This window comes from Dasypus novemcinctus, chromosome 2 (assembly GCF_030445035.2).
Source record: "Dasypus novemcinctus isolate mDasNov1 chromosome 2, mDasNov1.1.hap2, whole genome shotgun sequence".
NCBI lineage: Eukaryota > Metazoa > Chordata > Mammalia > Cingulata > Dasypodidae > Dasypus > Dasypus novemcinctus.
The window spans coordinates 97,644,860-97,668,391 of record NC_080674.1 but is presented as its reverse complement, the minus strand read 5'-3'; the positions used below and the strand labels follow the sequence as shown (position 1 = coordinate 97,668,391).

At 36.0% G+C, this 23,532-nt stretch overlaps 1 protein-coding gene across 12 annotated transcripts in view; it reads left to right on the top strand.

Moving 5' to 3' along the window:
- MCTP1 (multiple C2 and transmembrane domain containing 1) overlaps positions 1-23,532 on the top strand; it is a 568,532-nt gene that overhangs the window by 323,598 nt on the left and 221,402 nt on the right. For 7 of the 12 annotated variants that reach the window (XR_011646259.1, XR_011646258.1, XM_058276310.1 and 4 more), the window contains exons 4-6: positions 8,429-8,508; positions 12,153-12,264; positions 22,619-22,657. Coding sequence is in view for 9 of the 12 variants with exons in the window: in XM_058276310.1 (XP_058132293.1) it covers positions 8,429-8,508; positions 12,153-12,264; positions 22,619-22,657 (231 nt within the window). In the remaining 3 variants the exon portion in view is untranslated. The remainder of the gene's footprint in view (positions 1-8,428; positions 8,509-12,152; positions 12,265-22,618; positions 22,658-23,532) is intronic. The other 5 variants (XR_011646260.1, XM_058276318.1, XM_058276312.1 and 2 more) reach the window with 1 other exon arrangement.

Genomic DNA, 23,532 nt, shown 5'->3' with positions numbered 1-23,532 from the left:
TTCTGATTCAGGTCCTCTCAAGTCCATTCTGAGCATCTGTGTTTTTCAAACACCTCAATAGGTTATTCTGACATGTAGCTTGAGTAGGAAGCCACTTTTCCTAAATGGAAACAACTGAATAGTTGGAACGGAAATAGGTTTGCAGCCATAATCCATAGAGCACCCAAACAAAATTATTCCACAGTAAAAAAAAATGTTTAGTCTTGCATGATCCAAAAACACTTCCTAAATGTTTGAATTGAGAAGCTCAACAATTGCACACCAAAAAAATAATGATGATAACAAAACAAACGACCAAAAAAAGTAAGTATACTTGCTTTTAATTTACGGGAAAAAGGACACGTGAGGTTATTTGGTTTGAGGAAGATGGCATCTGCCACACATCTTCATCATCATAATCATTAATAATTTACTATGCCAAGTGCCAGGCCTACATTATATCATTTAATCTTCACAATAACGCTACAACTAACTTATTATCTGCCCTTTACAGATGAATGAGACTCAAGAGAGATTAAGGGATTCACTTTAGCTGACCAGCAATTAAGCAATATAGCTTCTGTTTTTGCCCCTGCTAAATAAGGCTAATTGCGATGGCCACAGTTAGATTTTGTTTTGTTTGTTTGCTTTACAATGTCACTTCTGTATCTTAGAGTTTAATTATGCTTTTGTAGTTCAACGATTGTTTTGAAACTGCCTTGGTATGAAAATGAGCCTTGGTATGAAAATACAGATTTGCCAAGTAGGATCTTATACCTTGGGTCACATTGCATGATCTCATGGCATGGATTAGCCTTTCAAAACACTTTAATTTGGTTAAAATATTATTCATGAACCAACCTTAAAATGTTTTAATTCATTTTGAAATTGGATATGCTACTATATATTCTGTGGGAAATGGAAAAATAGAACATTATAAGTATGTATCATTAATTCAATCTTATAAATTATCATGCAGTGAATGTAATAGGATGTCCCAATACTTACTATTATTGAATGAGTGCCAGTTAGGTACTCATTGTCACTGTCATGACTCAGAACACAATTAGGTATAGACAGATGCAATAGGAGCGGGAGGACAGAGAGCCATCATGACTTATATCCCTATACCCACTGTCCATTTCCCTAACACTGGGGCTGAGGAAAACCCCATTGGGATGTTAACCATATTGGGTTTTGCCAGGGTAGAATCCCTAGGGCTGGACAAGAGGGGGACACTACATGAAAGAGGCAGGACTACTATTGTTTGCAGACAACAGTAGAGATAGGAGGACAAAATGACCAGGCAGCAAGGCAGGTTCCAAGGATGCAGGGAACAGGTCATAAATAAAACCCAGAGCAAAGTGAGGATAAAGGGTTGAAGACTGAAGACCTGCAAAAATGAAGGGGCTGTTCCATCCAGCACAGGTACATCTTACCTAGGTTGCAGGTATAGTTCTTAGCTGGGAAACTACCTAATGGAGACAAGAAGAAAACAGTACTCAGAGTGGATAATAATAGGAGATGATTCTCCATGTCATCAATCACCATCTGGGGAGGAATCATTTAATATGTAGATATGGGAATGTCCAAGTGGGTGGTCAAAACAAAGCCTTAGTGAGATCCCATAGCTAACAGGTAAGCTAATATAAAGGATGTCTGACAATAAATTGCAGGACATGTAGTGAGGGCGTCCTGATGCTGAGACTCAAAGCATTGAAAAAAGTCTTTCTTGCCTTGTCTGAGGAGTGGTCCTAAAGTTTGAGTTACGTAGTTCCAACTATACTGAGACAAGGAATGATGGCACCTGGAGCCACCGTAATGAACCTTAGGTTTGGTTCTCTGAATCAGATCTTTGTTGGGAGTTTTCCCAGCACACATTCCCTATTTTCCCTTTTTGATGGGCACCAGATTTCTCTTTGGAGATACATATGTGTCCATGGAAGTTAGGTCTACCAATGCCTTTAAAAATAAAGTGTGCAACCTAGATTAGCCATTCAGTCAAATCCACATCCTTGTCCAATGACGGACCCACAATATGATTCTCAGGACTTTTGCTGAGAATCCTGGGACACAGGAGCTCATTATTCCCTGCTGGAAATGAACAAGGGAATGTGCCACCCTGGGGCTCCTGGCAGTCAGTTAGGATCATAAGAGGAGCGAGCATCAGCACGGGGGAAGCTCTGATGAGAACTAGAGAGATAAAAATGGAAATCAGGTTTAAAACGTTTATTTTAATATAGTTGCTTCTTAAAACGCTTTCTTCAGTTGGCTTCAGGACACCACTCCCCTGGTTTTCCTGCTTTCTCACTAGTTGTTCCTTTTCAATGTCATCTCTGGATCCTTCTCCCTGACTTCTAAAAGTTAGAGTACCTCCATGCTTAGCCCTTAGATGTCTTCTCTCTATATAGTTCATCTCTAGGTGATCACATTCATGTTTGTGACTTTAAACACAATGATGTAATTAAATGATGATTCCCAAATGTATTTGGCCCAGATTGTTTCCCTGAACTTCGTACTTATACTCACCCACTTGCCAGCTTCTCCATTCATAAGTCTAATAGGTTTCTCAAACCCAATGTGTTCAAAATCAAGTTCATGATAACTCTATTCCCTACCCCCACCCCAACCAAGGCCTGCTTGTTCCCATGTTCCCCATCTTAGAAAGTGGACCTGCCATTCACCCAGGTGTTCAATTAAAAAAACCTAGGATTCATAATTTGGATTAGGGGTCCCAAACCTCTTGCACATTCAGTGATTTTCTGGAAGGACTCACAGGGCTCAGAGGCAGTTTTACCCATTGTTATAGTTTATTACAGCACTGCAGCAAGAGAAAAGACATGTCAGGCAGAGTCTGTAGAAATTCATGTACAATATTCCTATTTTCTCTCCTCCTGCTGGGAGGGATAACACAGAACATGTTTCTTTCTCCAGCAGTAAAATGCAGCAGCATCTGCCCAAAGAAGCCCACCTGAGATGTAGAGTCCATGGTTTTTAGTTGAGGCTCATCACTAAGGCACAATAACCAGCCACAACCCAACCATCAAAATTCCAGACTGCCAGAAGGAAAGTGAATGTTCAGTGCCCTGGTGGGAAAATAGTCTTATCAATGAGAATGCTTCAAAAGCCATGTTCCCAGATGCCAACCCTGAAAGAAGGACCTCTACAGATAGCAAGCTCAGGCCTGCTGTGTTAACGCTTTCCTGCATATCCTTAGTTCATTTCTTTCTCTCATATTTAACTTCTAACCTATCAGTAATTTCTGTCAGCTTTACCTTCAAAATATATCACACATTTGACTACCTCAACTTCTACTCCAAAGATCCCATCAACTTTTGCCATGACCACTGGTCTACCTGCTTTCATTACTTCTCTCAGTATAAAATGTAACTCACCCAGTGATTTCAGTGTCAACATTTTAAGATATAAATTATATAATGGGGAAGTGGACTTGGCCCAATGGATAGGGCATCTGCCTACCACATGGAAAGTCCACAGTTCAAACCCTGGGGCTCCTTTATTTTTTATTTTTTTTTTGGGTGGGGGAGCGTAAATAAATCTTGATTAAAAACAAAGAAACAAAGAAAGAATAGATAATCACCAATATTCAATCACTAATATAATGATCATTTCAGGCAATTGTTGTTGTCTCAATTTTCTAGTGTTGCTATGACAAATACCACACACTACTTGGCATAACAACAGGTTTTGGAAGGTAGAGGGCCCCGGTCCTCCTTGACCCATGTGAAGCTGGCCCATGCGCAGTGCTGATGCGTGCAAGGAGTGCCGTGCCACGCAGAGGTGTCCCCCGTGTAGGGGAGCCCCACATGCAAGGAGTATGCCCCATAAGGAGAGTCGCCCAGCACCAAAAAAAGTGCAGCCTGCCCAAGAATGGCACCGCACACACAAAGAGCTGCCACAACAAGATAACGCAACAAAAAGAAACACAGATTCCCATGCCGCTGATAAGGACAGAAGCAGTCACAGAAGAGCACACAGTGCATGGACACAGAGACCAGACAAATGGGGGGAGGGAGGGCGAAGGGGAGAGAAATTTTAAAATTAATTAATTAAAAAATAAAATAAATTATATTATGCCACTCCCACACAGAAAAACTTCCAGTGATTCCCAGCCACATTCAGAATTAGACCCAAAGTCGTACCCTAGTGGGCTCCATGGTCTGGGCCTGTAATAGCCAATCATTCCTCTCTTGCTCACTCCTGTTCAGCCACTCTGCTTTCTCACCAATGTCCTCAGTGCCTTTGCACTTCCTATTCCCTCAGTATGGACTTTGCTTCCCACAGATATTAAACCATCTTGCCTCCTCACTTCGCTCAAATTGCCACTTGCCCAATCTGAATGAATGAATGCATGCCATTTGAACTTTCAGATCAAAGCTACCAATAAGCTATAATTACCTATGACCATTTCAGTCACATGAGCTAACAAATTCCCATTCACGTTGAAGCCAGTGTGAGTTGAGATTTCTGTTACTTTTTTCCAAAAGCATTTAACTGATACACTCCCTGTCTTAGTTTCCCAGGCTGCTAAGACATTTACCACACAATGGAGTGGTTTAAACCAATGGGAATTTATTAACTCAGGGTTTCAGAGACTAGAAGGCTTGCTTTTTCCCTGGGTCTGTAGCTTTCTGACTAGCCAGCAGTTCTGGGGTTTCTTGGCTTTCCCATGACATCACAATGTCTCTCCTTTCTCTTCCAGATTCCACTGATTTCCAGCTTTCTCTTTTATAAGGCCTCCAGTAATAGGATTGAGACCCATCCCAATTCAGTTGGGTCACACCTTGACTAAATACAACATCTTTGAAAGATCCTATTTACAATGGGCTCACATCTACAGAAATGGGATTAAGATTAAGGATATGTGATTTTTATCCCTCTATATACATAATTCAACCTATTCTACTCCCCAGTACAATTTTTCTTGGTAGAAAATTGAACCAAGATGCCAAGTAAATTAGTTGATGAGAATGAAATATTTATTTTTCTGAACTCACTTCACACCAAGGAGAGGTATTACTGAGTCCCAAGCAACTTCTAAATGTTGCCTAGCATGCCCCATTAGTTGATGGGCCATGAAAGCAAGTATCTCATCTAAATTGTTCACCTTTACATTTCCAATGTACCACCCAGAGTATGTGTCCTAGTTATATTTTTTAAGTTTGAACATGCTCTGTTTCTGAAATCAAATACAAGATTTGAATCTTGCCTTTCTTAGCCTTAGGATTTAGGGGCAAGTGACATAATTAAGCTTCAGATTCCTCATCTGAAAAATAAGAATGACAATACTTTGTTCACTGGCTTATAAAAATAAATAAAATAATCTATATAATGTGTTCAACACAGTGTTTAGCTCATAGTAAATGTTAAGATAAATGTTAAGCATTAACTGCACTTTTTATTGCAGGAGTATCTTTTCCTATTCTTTTTCTCTTCTATATTATATATTTTCTGAGGCACTACTTAGAACAATGCTCCCTCTAACAAATAAGTTATAGAGCTTGGAACCAAGTAACATAGCTAATAATTTCATTAATGAATGGATTCTAGTGTTTCGATTCTTCCCCATGTTTATGACTTTGCTGACTAATAGAATTTGAGAACTAGAATAAACATCTACATTAAGACTGTAGGCTACTGTAACACTATGAGGGTAAAGATTTGGAACTTGAATCACCCAGTTGAGTTGTCTACACTAATCAATTTGCTGGATTTACAACTCTCTACCTCACATGGGTAAATGTACTTCAGGTGTTCTCATTGATTTTTTTTATTTTTTAGGATTTTTATTTATCTCTCCCCATCCCCTCATTGTTTGCACTTGCTGTGTCTGTTTATCTTCTTTGTTTCTTTAGGAGGCATGGGGGACTGAACCCAGGACCTCTGATGTGGGAAGGAGGCATCTAGTTGCTTAAGCCGTCTCCATTCCCTGCTTTTTGTGTTTCTCATTATGCTTTTCCTCCTGTGTCTCTTATCGTGTCATCTTGTCGCATCAGCTCGCATACCTGCCCGTCGTGCCAGGTCACCATCCTGCTCGTCCTTTCTTTTCAATTTTGGAGGTAACAGGGAACCTCTGCTCCCTGCTTTTTTTATGTCTCTCATTATGTTTTTCTTCTTGTGTCTCTTGTTGCATCAGCTTGTTGTGTCAGTTTACTGCTCCTGCCCTTCTTCCCAGCTCACTGTCTTCTTTAGGAAGTACTGGGAACCAAACCATGGACCTCCAATGTCTTAGGTAGGAGCCCACGCTTGAGCCACATCCACTTCCCTCATTGATTCTTTGTCACCTATATTCTTTCCAAACTGTTAAGCCTGAGTGTGATGTGATTGACAGAGACTGCACAGGAGAAATTTCTCTAATGTTTTGATGTAGATTTTATGTTGTAAAATACACTACTGCATCCATTTGCAAATTTGGAGGTGTAAATTGCATAAGATGTACAATAGCCACATGTGATATGCTGCTGAGTTGATAGTTAAAGCTCAGAAGTGTAATTGATCAAGGAGAATATTTATCGCGGGATTGCTGAGCTTTCTACAATAAATGTACTCCAGAAAGGTTGTATGTAAATCAAATGACTGCAAGTTGAATAATTTAAAAGGCATTGGGGAAGCTTATTATTTAAATAAATCCTCTTGTGACTCTTCAAATTTAAGAATTCTTTTGTAATGCAAAGTATTTATCTTTTTGTGTAAATATTAATTTTTTACATGTTAAGCTTGTTTAAATTGAAGTACACCTACACTGCAGAACAAAACAGTAAGTAATTCAGAGCTGCTGCCTGTACCAGTCCCTCTGCTTTGAGCTTTCTGAATGTTGTGCCAAGAACTGGTCACAGTCGTGCTGGGATATTGCTTCTTAAGACCTAATCGATTCTCACAACCTGTAGAATCCAGTGGCCTGAGTCATTCATTCAAGAGCACAGCTTATGTGCTTATGAACAGTTTGTATTCATATTTTCTAGTACACAGTGCAAGTATTAGAAGAAAAGAGAACACAGCTCTAATCTTCCTCTAGCGGCCCTTCATCTCTACAGTCATTCCCTTATCTCTCTTATTATTCTCTCTTTTATACTCTGTTCTTTTTTTTATACTACCAAAACAGGTAACTGTATATCTCATGCAGTTTCCTAGTTTAACATCTGTCTCCCTCACTAAACGACAGGCATTGGCAATGATATTTACCCAATGCCTAGCACAGTATCTAGCAAATAAATGCTTAAGCACTATTGGCTGAGTCAATATACGAGTGACAGAATTACTTAATGAATGGGAGCTAGTCAACTCCCATCTTACTTAGACTAAAATCCCTATTTCTTTGGAAATGGCACTAAATGATCCAGCTCTGACCTCTTTCTCCAACTTCATTTCCTTCCATTGTCCATCTTGCAAAAACCACTTCAACTATGCTCACTTCTTATGGATCCTTGACAACACAGATCCATCTCCTGCACTTGCTATTTCCTTGGACTGGACACTGTTCTATCCACATTAGTATCCCAAGAGCCTGGAACAAGTTGGACACAGAGAAGACTTGAGATAAATAGTGTTGAAAGAAGGAAGAAATGCGTTCTCTCTTTTCTTATTTTCTTTTTGTTTTGTTGGTGTTGTTAGTCACATTAATATTATCCCTTAGTACAAGGGTTCTTAACCTTTTTTGTTCCACAGACCCCTTTGCCAGTCAGGTAAAAACTACAGACCCCTTACTCAGTCTACACTATACTGTGTATTATTCAATAAGTATATCACACCTGTACGAGCATGTCCCCACAAGAATAATATTTTTTTGAAAATCAATTCAAGCTCATTGATACCTTGTTAAGGAACCTCTGCTCTAGTAATTGCTTATAACAATAAAAACCCAATTTAAAGTTAATCTAGCTGTACCAATTTTTAATTATTTATATGTTTAAAGTGTCACTGTCCTATAAAAATACCATAGAATTTCTTCTCAATGACCTTAAAAGTATGAAGCAATTGAAGCCATATTCTCACTTTGTCCTCACCATAGCGTAGTATGGAAGTCATATATGTTGACTTTCATACCACTCAATTTACCTTTCAGTAATACTAACATTCCTTCTATAATATACAGGAAAAATGTACTTTAAACCTGTGTTTCCCACACTTTTAAAGATTTACTATGTTTTACTTTGATTTTTTATATTCATCTTCCTTAAATTGCTATAATATAGATCAATTATTTAACTAAAGAAAATAAAATGTAATTTTCTTTGAATGGTTTGTGAGACCACTAATAATCCAAAGCCTGAAAAGAGAGAAGTTTTATATAATATATGCATATAAAATATATAATAATTACCATTGTTTGGGGAAGTACAGACAACCAATATTTTAAAATTGAGATGTTTTCATTTAAAGCTTGTATTGGACTTACTTATGACAATCTTTTGTCTTTTTGTTAACTTAGGTCTTTGACTATGATTTTGGGCTTCAGGATGATTTTATGGGCTCAGCTTTTCTGGATCTCACACAGTTGAAGTTAAAAAGGTAACTTTGAACTGTTTTACTATCACTGCACTTTGTTATGCAGCTAGGTTTGTATAGTAGAAATTGTCAGTAGATCTGGGTTCTAGTCACTGCTCCTTCATTCACTAGCTTGTCATCTTGTGCTTGTCATCTTCTCTCAAGTACAACTTTGTCATCTACAATGGGCATAATAGCATCTTCTCCACCTATCTCATTCGACAACTTTGATTCAACAGAAAAAAATATTCGGTCACCTGCTCTGCCCCCCAACATTGTACTAAGAACCAGTAATCTAAGATAAAAGACACAAACTTTGCTTTCATGTTGCCATTGTGTGGTGTGGAATAAAGAAAACTATGCACATTAAACATAATTATTGATTTGAGAATCAGGTCACTTTATGGGAAATAAAAAGTGTGTACTTTGCTTCAAAAACAAGAGCTGTCTTATCACTTGACTGAAGTAGAATCTAATTTTGCTATCACCAGTAATCCTAGGTTACCAAGGATTGTCCATAAAGTGGAGGTGGGTTGATTTTATTGGCTCAGTTATATTCTTTCATCATAGCTTGACTAGTGGTAAAGTTATATTATTATTGCTAATAACATCCATTCTTTTTACCTAATTATGGGCTTCGTTTGTCAAAATGCATTTCAACATGGGAATTAAGAATTGATTACTATTACAGAAGAAGGAAACCTTGCCTGATTTGGATGATCATGCGGCAGGGATAGTAAAAGCAGAGGAATGGGCCAGATAATTATATACGTCTCTGTAAATTTAGAAGATCAGAGAAGTGTAAATAGCAGCTTATTGGTCTTTTAATGGTCCTTGTTGCCTCTGACTGGGCAAGAGCGCAGCCTCGTCTGTCCTTCTACGTCCTCCATTCTTATTACAGCCTAGCACAGACTGAACCTAAGGATAGATTCTGGATGGTAGTAGGTTCTCCACCTCTCAGCAGCTGAAGGAAGTGTCCCAGATGTTGTTGCATGAACTCCAATATCATAAAAACTGAGCTCAAAATGTAATATGTTGTGCTCTTGTTCTGCAATGGCCAGTTACTTTCTCTGTGGTCCTCTATGCAAGTTAGTGGGCTTAAGACTTAAGAGGATAGATTTCTCTTGTTCCCTATTAAAGTTAAATCATTGGCAAAAAATAACTTTAAATGGAAAAACATGGGCTGATTAATTTTTTTTTAAATTATATACACGTATTTGGTATTTCTTTTGTCACATTTCTTATTTGGTGTATTAAGCTAACTGCTTCCTTCCCCCTAAACCACATAAGCATTAGATCGCTACCTATTTGTGCTACTGTATGATGCATTAAGGTATATAATTTGAGTTATCTCTTTTTTGGGGGGGTGGTTATCTCTTTAAAAGAAAGTAATAGGTGAGAGTCATAAAGCAATTGTCCTTGAATCTTTATCATGTAATCATTATAAAATGTAATGAAGTTTTGCTGGTGGAGGGGTGTTGTATGGGAATTCTGGACATTATGCATGATTGCTTTATATGCTCACAACTTCTCTAATAAAAATACAGTTCAAAAATGTAATGAAGTTTTGCCTATTAATTTTTGTATGTAATCACTACAAGAAAGTGAACCAAAGCAATTTGTAATTCTATATATACATGTACTATAATGTTTATAATGTAGTATTGTATGTATGCCTCTGTTAAAATAAAAGGAACAAATTGTTACTAATGAGCTATAATAATTAGTTATAGCTAAATTCATATCGGAATAATTAGCATCATAATTGTGATAGCTTATATATATATGTATATATATATATATTATCAGTCTAACAGGTTACTTATGGTTTAGTTAAAAACCCTAATGCCAGAAAAATTTTCATATTTTTCAGTGTACCTTTCTTTGGTTTGATAAATTAAATATCATGTGAATGAATTTCCCAGTATCATAAAATCTTAGCTTTGAAAACAACCTGTGGTTCTCAATCCTGGTTTGAGAAAATTACCTGGGGAGTTTTATAAATATAGAGATTCCCAGGCCCCATTCCTGAACTACAGAACCGAGTCATCAGGGGTGGGATTCAGACAAATCTACTTCTTAAAAGCTTCCCAGTTGATTCTGATATGCAGCTTGAACCAGCTTCTACCACATCCCTCCCCCAGCACTGGAACTCAATAGTGTTATGTACTAAAAGGTAAGCTCCTTGAAGACAAGAATCTTATTTTGGTTTTGACCTTTGATTTTACCCACAACATTGTAGAGTACGTGGCATTTACGCTAATACATATTTTGTGAATGAAGGAATGAAATTAAATGAATAAGTGAATGAGCAAGCAAGGGAACATTTCTAATTTGTCAACATTTCAGGATTCTTTTGTTTGTTTGGTGCTATTACATAGTACCTCATATTTATGCTGTAATGTAATCCCTATTTTAAAATATTAATTGAAATATGCAAACAACATGTTACCTACCCATTGTCAGTGAGTGTGTGTTTTGTATTATTTTCTAAAGTGAGCATAGGTAATACTACTAATTCATAATTTCTTACTCAGAGATGCTGCCAAATTCCAAAGCTTATGTCACCCAGCTCTTCAGTATTGATATCCTTGTCTCAGAGTCTAAAATTTTAGTCACAGGGTAAAACAGCCAAAAATGGAAGCTTTACTTTACGTATTGAATATAATTTTAAATAATTATACATTGTTTCAAAGCATGTGTTCGCTGTTTATCAGACAAATTGTATTTTCCTCTTCTACCACTCACCTGTTTAAGATATGTTCCTGTTTTAGAAAAAAAAAATCCTATAAAAGTAAAAGGAAGGCAGCAGTCAATTAATGACCCTTATTTAGTTGCTAGACTCAGATTTATAGAAAGTAGCTGGCACTGCTGTATGTAGGTTTAGATATTAAAGGGAGGGGACTTAGAACTTTCTCAATGTTGTTAGAGTTTCCTGGACATTTTTTTATACTTTCATCCAGTGAATCATACTTTTCCCAAATCTTTTGTTTTTTTTGTTTGTTTTCAAATGTGAAATGTATATGCATATAGATTGCTAAAAGTTTACATTAATCAAATATACTTTCAAGGTTACTTTTACTCATTTGTTCTAAGTAAAGGTATATGCCTTCTAATAAGCAGGCACTTTTATATGTTCTCAGGATTTTGCACTGGAGAGCTTTTTTAATTTTTCTGCTTAGCTCAAATTTATCATCCCACACTGAGGAGATGCATAAAATTGTAATCTGTACCAATATGTTTTTGATTTCAGTATAGTGTATCTCTTCATTCAATATTATATATACATTACATATTATATACATCTAAGATTACTGTTGTTTATTTGTGTGGTTAGTACCCACATTGCATCTGACCTTACTTTCCAGTGGATGTCCTTAGTGTTTAGAAGATCAAAGCACAGTGGTATTAATTTCAGACTTTTCATCAACTTTCCAGAATCCTTTGAAGACCTGAAATTCATCTAGTGAATTCAATTATACCCATTTGGCCCACATTTTATTGGATACCATGGTACATTGATAATATTTTGATAACATCAAAACTTGTACCAGGAGAATAAAGGAAGGCAAAATAGCTTTTCTTCTTAAAATAAGTAATTGAGCATAAACTTTTTTTTGTCTTATTCATTTCATGACTGTTCAAAATCTGAACGTTTTATGTTACAGGCCCACGGATGTGACCCTTCCTCTGAAGGATCCTCATTATCCCGACCATGATCTTGGAGTTATTTTGCTCTCGGTCATCCTGACGCCCAAAGAAGGAGAACCCCGGGATGTGGTAAGTGCCCCCATAGGCAAGTAGGGACTCTTTCTTGCTTTCACTTGTTTGAATATTGTAAGCCTTCTTTGTACCCAAGGTGATAATAAAGAGAAGCTGCATATGAAAATCTGGACTTTTCTTTGTTTCTGTGAGTATCCTGGGTATTGCTAGACTATGTTTATTGTATTTTTGAACTCAAATTTCCTGTTTCATGCTCCAGATCAGAACTTCTTGTTGTAAATAAGGGACAGATTTACACATTTTATTATAATTTTGTTCATCAATTTCAGACATGTTATATTCTAGGAAAGCATTAGTATTCATTCAGGGAATACATTTACTAGTAAATTTAATATCTGGAATTCTACACTGGGGTATCCAGACACTACCATTTTGATTGTATTGTCAGGTATATCATAACAAAGAAAATGAGGTGAAATTATAACAGAGTTTCTGCTTTCTGGTATTTGTTTGCTGAATGATAAGTGAGTACTTTTCATCTTCTTGATGGGCTTCCGTATTGGTATTGCCCACTTTTCAGCACTGACTGTCAATACTTTCTTGCACACAGTGCTGCTCTGAGAAGCTGACAAGGGAGACAGAGGAGCCAATTACTCCAGCACTGTGGAAGTAGCATTAAAAAAATACCAGGTTTGACCTGCATCAGTATGCTTGCCAGTGCACTTTCTGCCACAATTTACCAGGTTATTTATTAGATTCAGTGTGCATTCATGGACCTGGGAGCTACTCCAACTTGTTCTGACTGTAATACATTTTAGGAGTAGACATAATTTTTTAGGCAAGTTCAAATACTGCATTTCAGCAACGTGTGTATTTCTGCCTTAAAATAATGCATGATTAAAGTTGCTGAATGAAAAATATATATTAAAAAAATTGCTATATGTTATCTGTCAAAAAGATATTAATGACTTTTTTCTAGATTGTAGGTAGAAATAGTGAATTTCATTTTCAATTTTGAATATTTTCTACTCATTGAATATTTACCCTTTTCAAAAAGTATTTTTCTCTATCCTTTTAAAAAAATGAACAGTGAACATATATTCATAAATAATACTTTCTAACTCTGATTTAAGTATCTGTGCTTCTTTCAGTAAGGAAGAAATTTCTCTTTTCCAACAAATATTACCAAATAAAACTTACTGTGAGAATATAGCATGATGAAAGTCTGTGTGTGGGCAGGGGGGTCCAAGTGCACAGGCATATGTGAAGGTGGAAAGGTGGGTGAGGAAAGTTTTTCAGAGACTATTTAGAAATGAAAACTCTTCATGGAAGCCCATCGTTTTAGAAGCCACCAATTCAGAAGACATTATCTTACCCAGCACCAACCAAGAAAAATATCCCAGCTGGCTAACGCATATATAGGAATAAATTATAAATGTTCATTTATTGCTTTACTCAGATAATCCTGGTATTCACCAAGCACCTACTATAAGCCATGTCTTGTGTTAGGCAATTAGAATAAAATAGAATTTAAATCTAATGGAGAAGGAATTGGGGATTAAATAATCACAAAAATAAATATAAAATTACAAACGTTTTAAGTGCCATAAAAAAGAAGAGGTATCTGTTGCTGTAACCATAAATAGTATAATTTATTCTAGCCAGGGGCCAAGAGGTACAGCAAGGGTTTCTCTGAAGAAGAAAACTTGGAGGTGGGGTGTGAAGCATTAATGAGAGTTAATAAGGTACAAACCGGGAAGAGAGGAAGTATTCCAAGCAGAGGGAATGGTACATGCAAAGTTCCTGTGGCTAGAGAAGCTATGCTATATTTTAAGAATTGAAAAAGAACTAATCTAAAGAAGGTAGCAGCACAGAGTGAGGGGGATCGTGGAGCAGGATGACACTGGGGTAGAAGGGAAATGCCCAGATTATGTAGGGTCCTTTGGCCGTGTTAAGATTTGTAGTCATTCTCAAAGAGCATTGGAGAACCACTGAAAAGATGAAAGTATTGAAACAGAAAGTAGCACAATCCTGTTTGCCTTTTGTAAAGATCCTCACCACTACACTGCAGAAAACAGATCTAAAGGATAAGCATGGGTGACTGCAGACCAACTAGAAGCCTATTGCAGAACCCCAGGTGAATGTGGTAGAGGCTTGGATTGGGGCTATCAGAGGTAGAGATGGTGGCAGATAGACAGGTTTACCTGTAGGAAGTAAAATCGACACAACTTGATGATGATATATTCCTGCTTTGGGGTTCTTTGTTATTTTCATGAAGGACAGCACTTTATAAATGAAAATACCTAAATGTCTGAGGTCTTGTGTTTCCCCAAACAATCCAAACTTGTAATATTACTGTAGGTTGGAATGATGTAGCAGCTCTTGTAATTATTTGATGATTTGATGATGGATTGTCTACTGATTTTTGTAACTGAAAGAGGCTTTTACTGGATACCCTAAAATCAAACTATTTGAGAGATCAAGTTGGTATCGAGATACTTCATGATGAAGCTGCTGATATGTTCTGAATTACATAGAACTATATGACAGCACAGGCAAAGTAGTTCCAAAGATTACTTTTTCTTCAACCATCTTTGCAAAAAAAAAAATTCAATCTTTGGCTCCCTAAACATTTTTTAAGCAGTCTTTTTATTTAGAAAACAATCATTTAAAAAATATTACAGTGCCTGGAAGCTGACCATCAGTGAATTATAAGACATGAATTAGGAAGGAAACAGTGGGGGTCCATGCAACAGTTATACCTCAATATTCTGGTTTTATTCATCTTCTACTTTCTTTTTTTCCCTTTTCTTCATTGTATTTCTGCAGCCACACTCACCCTGAACACAAATAGTTTCTCTTGAAATCCTCATGCTGTTTTCTTGTTTTCTTTTATGTTGTTATATAAACTTAAGTTTTTCCCCTCTTTTTCTTTATTTTTAAAGAAGTTTTAAATTGCTTAAATGTTACATCAAAAATATAAGAGATTCCCATATGCTCCACCCTCTCCCCACACTTTCCCCATTAACAACATCTTTCCTTAGTGTGGTACATTTGGTACAATTGATTTGTTACATCTTGAAGCATTGCTACTAAGCATTGTCTATAGTTTACACTATGGTTTATACTTTGCACCTCAGAATTTTATAGGTTTGATAAAATGTATAATAATGGTTTATATCCGACATCACAATATCATGTACATCAATTCCAGTGTCCCCAAATGCCCCATGTTATACCTATTCTTCGCTCTCCCTCACCTCAGAACTTCTGGTGACCTCTGTCTTTATATCTATAGTGTAAGTTCTTCTATTACTAGAATAATAATAAATCTGCTTTATTCCATATTTGGAGTCCCCATTGTTGTTCATTCCTCAGTCTCATGAGGATTTTGTCATGGAGATGCCCACTCTGCTTCTGATTGAGAGAGAGCTTAGATCCCATGAGGCAGATGGATGGAACTGTCTTACTTATAGTTGTAGATACTTTGTTTTTTGGCATGGACATTGTCCATCATCATCACCTTGTTAGTTGTCATGGTCAAATCCAATTAACTGGAGAGTAAGTGTTAGATGGAACTCTGCTGAGGGCTCAGGGCTCAACCAACATGTGAACAGCAGAAGACTTAAGTCTCTGGGACATATATTTAATGGGTAGAATGCTAATTCCAAGTTCAAATAAAAGGGGCAGAAGAACGAACCATGTGTAGGAAAATTATAAATGAGTCAAAGTGAGTCGGGAGGGCATTCCAGAGGTTACGCTTGTGCACATCTCAGCAGGATGTAATTAACTACCTCAGTAAACAGTGCCTCAAACCACGTCAATCCTAAGGGCTCTAGAGATATCCAGACACTATAAGCAGGGCAGACAAGTTCAGGAATTCGGCACCCTGTTAGTGGAACTTACTTTGGAATTTATGCTCCCCAGTGTAACAGAGTTAGACTCATTTATAGTTTCCCTACACGTGGCTGTTCTGTCCCTTTTATTTGAACCTATAACTAGCACTATACTTGTTAAATGTATGTCCCACAGACTTAAACCTTTCATCCGTCCATGTGCCTGTTGAGCCCTGAATCTCATCAGAGTTGCAATACCTACTCTTAAGTTCACTGGACTCATCCAGGACAACTAGCAAGGAGATGGTGATGGACAATGCCTACAGTTGCAAGCAAGATAGTTCCATCCCTCTGCCCCATGAGATCCAAGCCCGTTTCAATTGGAAACAGTGGGCACCACTACCCCAAAATCTTCACAATTGGGGAGTGAACAAGGGGCTAAAGTAGACTTATTATTCTACTATAGACTTATTATTATTATAGCAATGGAAGAACTTTTATAACTGCTATGAAGGCAGTGGCCACTACAGGTTCTGAGGGGAGTGAGAGGGAAGAATAAGTTTAACATGGGAGCATTTGTGGAACAAAAAAAAAAAAAGTTTTTTTAATTATAAATGAGTCTAACTCTGATACTTTGGGGAGACAGATTATCATATATTCCAAGGTAAGGCCCACCAACAGTGTACCAATTTCTTGGGATTGTCTGCCCTGCCTATAATGTCCAGATGTCTCTAGAGCCCCCAGGAATACCCCTTCTTTTTTTTCATTAATTTTTTTCTTTTTAAAAAAGTTTTAGATTACATAAATGTTACATAAAAAATATAGGGGATTCTCATATGCCCACTTCTCTCCCCCTTCCACACTTTCCCACATTAGCAACATCTTTCATTAGTGTGGTACATTTGTTGCAACTGATGAACAAATATTGGAGTATTTCTATAGACCAACTATAAATGAATCTAACTCTGTTACACTGGAAAGCATAAATTCCAAAGTAAGGCCCACTGCCAGGATGCCAAATTCCTGAGCTGTCTCCCCTACCTTTAGTGTCTAGATGTCTCTAGAGCCCTTAGGAGCCCAGGTGTTTGAGACACTGTTTACTGTGACAGTCAATGAGATCCTGCTGAGAAATGCAAAAGCATAACCTCTGGAATGACCTCCCAGCTCACTTTTAAATGTCTTAGCCATTAAAACTCATTTGTATTTACCATTTCCCCCTTTGATCAAGGTTGTTTTGCAGATGTATTGCTAGTTGGCACTTGGTAATCCCTCAGAGGAGCACCCCTTCTTGAGGCACTCTTTACTGTGGCAGTCAGTGAGAGCCCGCGGAGACCTGCATAAATGTAACCTCTGGAATGACCTCCTGACTCGCTTTGAAATCTCTTAGCTGTAAAAACTCATCTGTATTTAGTATTTCCTTCTCTTGGTCTAGGTCTTTTTCCAGATGCATCAATAGTCATGCCATTTTCTTAATTCAAACCTCTTTTGGCCATCCCAGCTTTTTTGGGAGAAATCCCTTACTACCAAGTATTTTTCTTCATGCCCTCTGCCTTCAGAGTCCCAAATGGCACTGGAATTTATTCTGCTGAGTTGACTGAGAAACAACACCTTCTTCCTTCCCCTAGTGTCGTTGGCCATCTTCTCTTCACTATAGAAGCAAGTGGCTTAGCCAGGGCTCAGAAGAGATATGATTGTTGCAGCCTGTAAGAGAACTGTCCTCTGGCTGGTGTTCATTCTTGTACTTCCCATCCTGACCTCGGTCCTATCTGAAGCATGACCAGTGTGGCTACACTGGATAGTAAAGCAGTTTGGTTGCTCTTTGTGGGTGCGATCAATAACCAAGGGCATTGGGGTTGGTTTTTGAGAAACAAGCTAGGTTAGGGAGAGGTGGATTCCTCCCTTAGGAAATTCTGTTGAGAACCAGCATTCTGCTTAGTCTAATGTCCTAGACTTGAATCTGGGTTTCTAATTGTATGCTTTACATTATGGAAATTCTCAACACATCTAAATAAATTTGCTTTTTTTTTGGATTTTTTGTTTGTTTGTTTTGGTCTATATATTGGATCTATAACTGTTAATCAACACTAGTTACTAGATTTTGAGACTTTGGACAAGGGCCATATATAGGCATCAATTAAAAACACACATTGCTCATCTTCTAAGCATTGTCCTAGGCTTAATAACTCACTCATTCTTTTTTCTTTCAGTGGTCAGCGCACTGTAGTTATTTCTCTAATTAAAGGAAACTCTTTATAAGAAACTTTAAGTCTCTCCAACAAGCAACATATGTTTCCTCCCTTTCACTCTTTATCCCAGTCAAACCAATTCCTTCACAGTTCTCTCAAGTTCAAGTTTTCTTCACTGTCACTTGTTCCTATCTAAAATATGCCTAAACTTTAGCTCACCTCCATCTCATATTCTGTAACCCCTTAAAAAAATCTATATCTAATTTATTGCCTCTTATTATGCTTCTTATAATGACTCCTCTCAAAACTTAGTCCAGCTTTCTGTACCCAGTGGTTGTTCACTTGGTTGTAAATGGGTCACTCTGGGAATTTGAAGGAATGTTTCAAGGGATCAGGGGAAGGTATTTTAAGTTTTTATCCTTACTTTAATATTCATATCCCTGAGATTGTCACAAACAATATTCTTTAGTAAGTTCTTAAAATTAGTATATTAATGATAATCTGTTTACAATCAGATTTTATTCCACTACTTAAGGTTTCTATGATGACAATGAATCATGAACACAAGTCACTATAATTTCACCATTTTGTAACATATCTAATATTATCTAAATATATTTCTCTGCTCTACATTTGAAGTTTCTTAGTTAGAGATAATCAGAGAGTCAATGTATCCACAAATTTAATTTTCATACAACTGAAATCCTTAACATATTTCTGCAATGAAAATGGCAGAAATTCAAGAATTATTCAAGAATTATCCTATCAAAAAATATCAAGGGAAAGTCTTACTTAGAGAAATTCAAATTCTAAATATAACAAATGAGAAATCAGTTATTAAATGCTTCACAATTCCCTTTAATATTTGGAATTTTGTATAGGGAAGAAATAGAGGATGATTTTGCATTGACCCTTACAGAGCAAAATTATAAGAAGAGTTCTGTCATTTTGACTATTGCTTCAGAAATAATTAAAGCTTTGGGGAATTATTACTTTAGTTAAAAAATGACATGTTCATTCTTACACTTTTGTTTATAAAATTTTGCTAAATATTTTATGTGTATTAACTTGGAGAGTGGAAGAGATGAATTTGAAGAGCTTTCAACAAACAAACCCCTAACAATTAAATGGGAAATAGAGCATTAATGTTAAGAAAAAGTCTTGAAAATAGTATTTAGAAATGAATGACTTGAAATACTAAGCACTTAAAATCACAAAGTGCTAAAGCCTCTAAATCAGTTATCTTGTGAGTTTTTTTATTCACTATTAATCCTGACAGTACATTCCATGAGTAATACAGTTAGGATGATATCTCTGGATATGGATTGCCAGTTCCAGAAATCAGTAAATCAAAAGACTGAGTTGAAAAAAATAAAAGCCTATGGGCCTACTCAATGTACCAAAGAAGCCTCTAAAACATGCAGTATCTAATTACAGCAATTTAAGTAGTGGAGTGTAAGAAACAGAAAAAAGTCTTTCATAGTTGGCTATATTAAAAATCTTCTCTATTGAGTTTAAGATTGAATCCTTTTTTAAAAAATCTTAGATTTGAGCAGATATATATATATATATATTTTTTTTTTTTTTTTTTTTTTTTTTTTAAGTTTCCAGCATTGTATATATGAGAAACCGAAACTTGTGTGGGGACATGCTGATGAGCTGTGTGGCACAGCTGTGTTTTCTGTTTTGACTGCATGTCTTGCAAAAGTGAGCTAGTGCATACATGTGTGCATATCTGGTGTTTTGGTCTGATAGTGTGTTTGAGTTCTTTCTGGCTCTTTTCCTGGCAGAGTTCAATCCACAGCTTTCTTTACTGGAGAATTTGTGGAATAAAAGTGAGTTAATTTGTATTATATATTCTTTTTAATAACCTAGATCTACAAATTGTTTGGCTAAAGCTAAAAATAGAAAATTCTAAGAAATGTTTTAATTGACCCTAGTTGACTTGTAGTGTGATAAAAAATCATATTTTTCATGCTGGTTTATTTTTCATATTTTTCAGAATTATTTCTCAGTCAACATTTGAAAAAATACTGACTTACAAAAAATTGAATATGTATATGTTTTATAAGGTGTTTGTACTATAATCTCTAGCCATTCTGTAATTTTTTTTTATTCTTCTCCTGTTTTAACCTTATTGAATGTAGCATAACCCAACTATCTGAAAAGAAAAAGGGACTTGGAAATGGGATATTTAAACCCACCACATAGCTAAAGGGTTTGGCAGAAAGAAACAGAAATTTTTGTTATAAAATCTAGGGCCATTATATCAAGAGACTCACTGGATCTAATAATAGACCTCTAGGTACTAAATCGGGAAAATAATGAACTGATCTTCATAAATGCCAAATATTTCATATTTATATTGAGGGAAATCACTGAGTTTTTGTTTGCATCAGTTTCTCAATCTGAAAAATAAAACTTTGCAGCCTGTGTATACAGTTGATTTTGAGAAACAAACAGACAAAAACCAACCCTACAGATTGCTTTACAAAGAGAAGGTTAATTGTATGAGGTGGTTCTAAGTCAGGGGATATGGTTTTGACCAACAGGATTCCTAAATCCATGTAATATTAAGTAGTGTTGCCATGAAATTTCACACTTCCTAACATTCTAGAGTCCCCTTTTTTCATAGTATAACATCTAATAGAATGGAACTTTATAAGATTCTTAGATGCTACATGATGATGGTAAATAACCATAAGTTAAGAGATTTTGCTCTTTTTTTTAAACTAATTTATTTTAATTGTTCTCACTTGCTTTGGATCAAAGCATTGTCTCTAAGAATTACAGCTCTTTGTTCATTGAAACCCTGCTTTCTGAGAAAGCTGAACATTAATTACCTAACTCCTGATAGAGCAGTTTTTGTAAATATGGCATACCACAAAAGTATTTGGTTTCCAACTGCTGTGTCATAATGATACAAGAAGTGATGGTGGTGGAGATGATGATAATGATACTAATGACAATGACTCAGACAGTATCAACAACCAACATTTACTGTGTGTCTACCAGATGTCCATCCCATAACCCAATGACTTTTTGTTCCTTAAATTGGACATTAATATTTAGAAGACATATGTAGTATTTACTATAATGACATTTGAAAACATTACACTGAAGTTACCTGGCTCCATCTGAAAAAAAAATAGGGAATTATTATAACCTTAGGAAAACTATTATTCTTCCATATTTTGGTCAGTATACACTCTATATACACTTCATGTATGTAGAGAAAGTATGTCATATAAAACCACTAATTACAGAAAAGAGGAATTTAATCATTAACTTTGAAAATTTCGTGATTTTTTATTTCCTATCCTAGAACCTCTACATAATTCCATTCTCTTGGTTTAGGCAAAAAGTTGACTTCATTATGATTCAACCTTATAGTAAAATCTTTCTTTGTGTGTATTTTTGTAGTCCATGCATAGTCCAAATTAGCCCTGAATTACAGTGAATTCTGCTGAAAAATAAATTGTTCTTTCAGGCAACAGTGCACTTCCTTCATATGCAAACATGGCAAGCATTTCTATAAGCTACATTATTTGCTCTAAATATCCCCTGTTCTCCACTTCATCTGTTTAAAGTTGATAAAAAAGTTAAGAAATCAAGAAGCTAATACCTCAGCATTAACTTAGAAAATTAAAAATTGAATTGAGGAAATGAAAATCTTTGGGGGTTTATGATTTATTTTATTCAAGAGACCACTGATCTTGTGTACCCATCACAAATCTCCGTAACTTTAATTAATTAAAACTTTGGTCATGCATACTTCTTATTATGACACAAACATACTAATTTAAAAGATATGTTTTGGTTAAACATTTAGTAGGGAAGGTGCACCACTAACCATAATCACATGCATAATTTTTCTCAATCGAAATTATTTGTAGTCCTGTTGTAATTAAAAACTAATTGGAAACAGAGGCAATATGAAGCCATCAAAGCCACATATTTTGAACGTGTTTGAAGAGTAAAAGTAGAGTAAAATTATTATATGCTTTATAAAGTCACGTTTACCCTCCACCTTTACCACCAAAAGGAACAATTGCCAATGATAAGACTCAATGTGCTTATTTAAAAAATTTCTTTCTCAGTGTGCTTTTTCCAATCAAAGTATTTCAAAATTTCCATTCTATTTCAAATATATTGTCCCTATTTCTTTGTATAATGGAATAAACCAAATGCTCTGTCATCAGAAAGACTGCTTGAATGTTAAGGGTGCTTGAATGTTGTATGTGTGTTATCATCTTTGTCTTGTGTAGTATTGCTTGAACCTGTTTTCTGTTTAAGAGCTAATAAATACTGTTTCCTCCAGAAAACAATGGGCTGCCCTATTCTGCACTTGAGTGAAAAGATAATTAAAATGCTTTATTTCATTTACAGACAATGCTAATGAGGAAGAGTTGGAAAAGATCAAGTAAGGTAATGCTTAGCATGTGATCTTTCAGCTTTTCTTGTTGAGAAGAACTGTCAGCTGCTTTCCCAAATCTCTCTCATGCCTCTTCAAACTGTATCACAGGATTTCATCGCTATTCAAATGTTTTATTTTTTTCCCATAAACTTTAAGGAAACCATGCAATGCTTTTTAAGTAAATAGAAATCACACTGATCAATATCACCCAAATCATCCTTGTGCTAATCTCTGGTCACTTCTCAGCATCATTCTCAGCATTTGGTCTCTGTTATATGTACAACAGGGTCTAGAAAATCTCTTTGCCCTAGATTAGGAATAAAATGATGAAGTTAGGGCAGGAATACTCAAGGCAGAAGAAAGATCATCCAATTTACTGCTTTTGTTCCCTGAAAAGTGAGTGTGTTGTTCTCTAAACTCCAAATCCCTATATTGGTACATCTTTGGAACATATAATGAGAACAGATTTCCTTCATTGCCTCTTCTCACTTTAAGAAATAAATGGCTCTTGGGAGTGAGAGGAGCTTATGGATTCTGTAAATTATTAAACCCAGCTCTCTTATATAATGTATACTATATGTGATATAAGCTAAGCTGTTAATTTGTTCAATGGCAGTACCTCTCCTGGACACAGATAAATATCAAGATGAAATTGAACTCTTATATGAATAGGCCTTGGAACAAATCAAAGGGATTTTATTTGTAAAAATCCCATTTGCTGAAATTTGTAGTTAAAAAGTCAGTATTCCTTTTCAATAGCAATTCTAACTTTTTTAGACCCTGGTACATGACAGCTTTTTTTTCTTTCACTATGATTGAATCATGCTATTACTTGAGTTTTCCTTTAATTTTGTCATTTTTGTTATTGTGAATTAAGAAAATACAT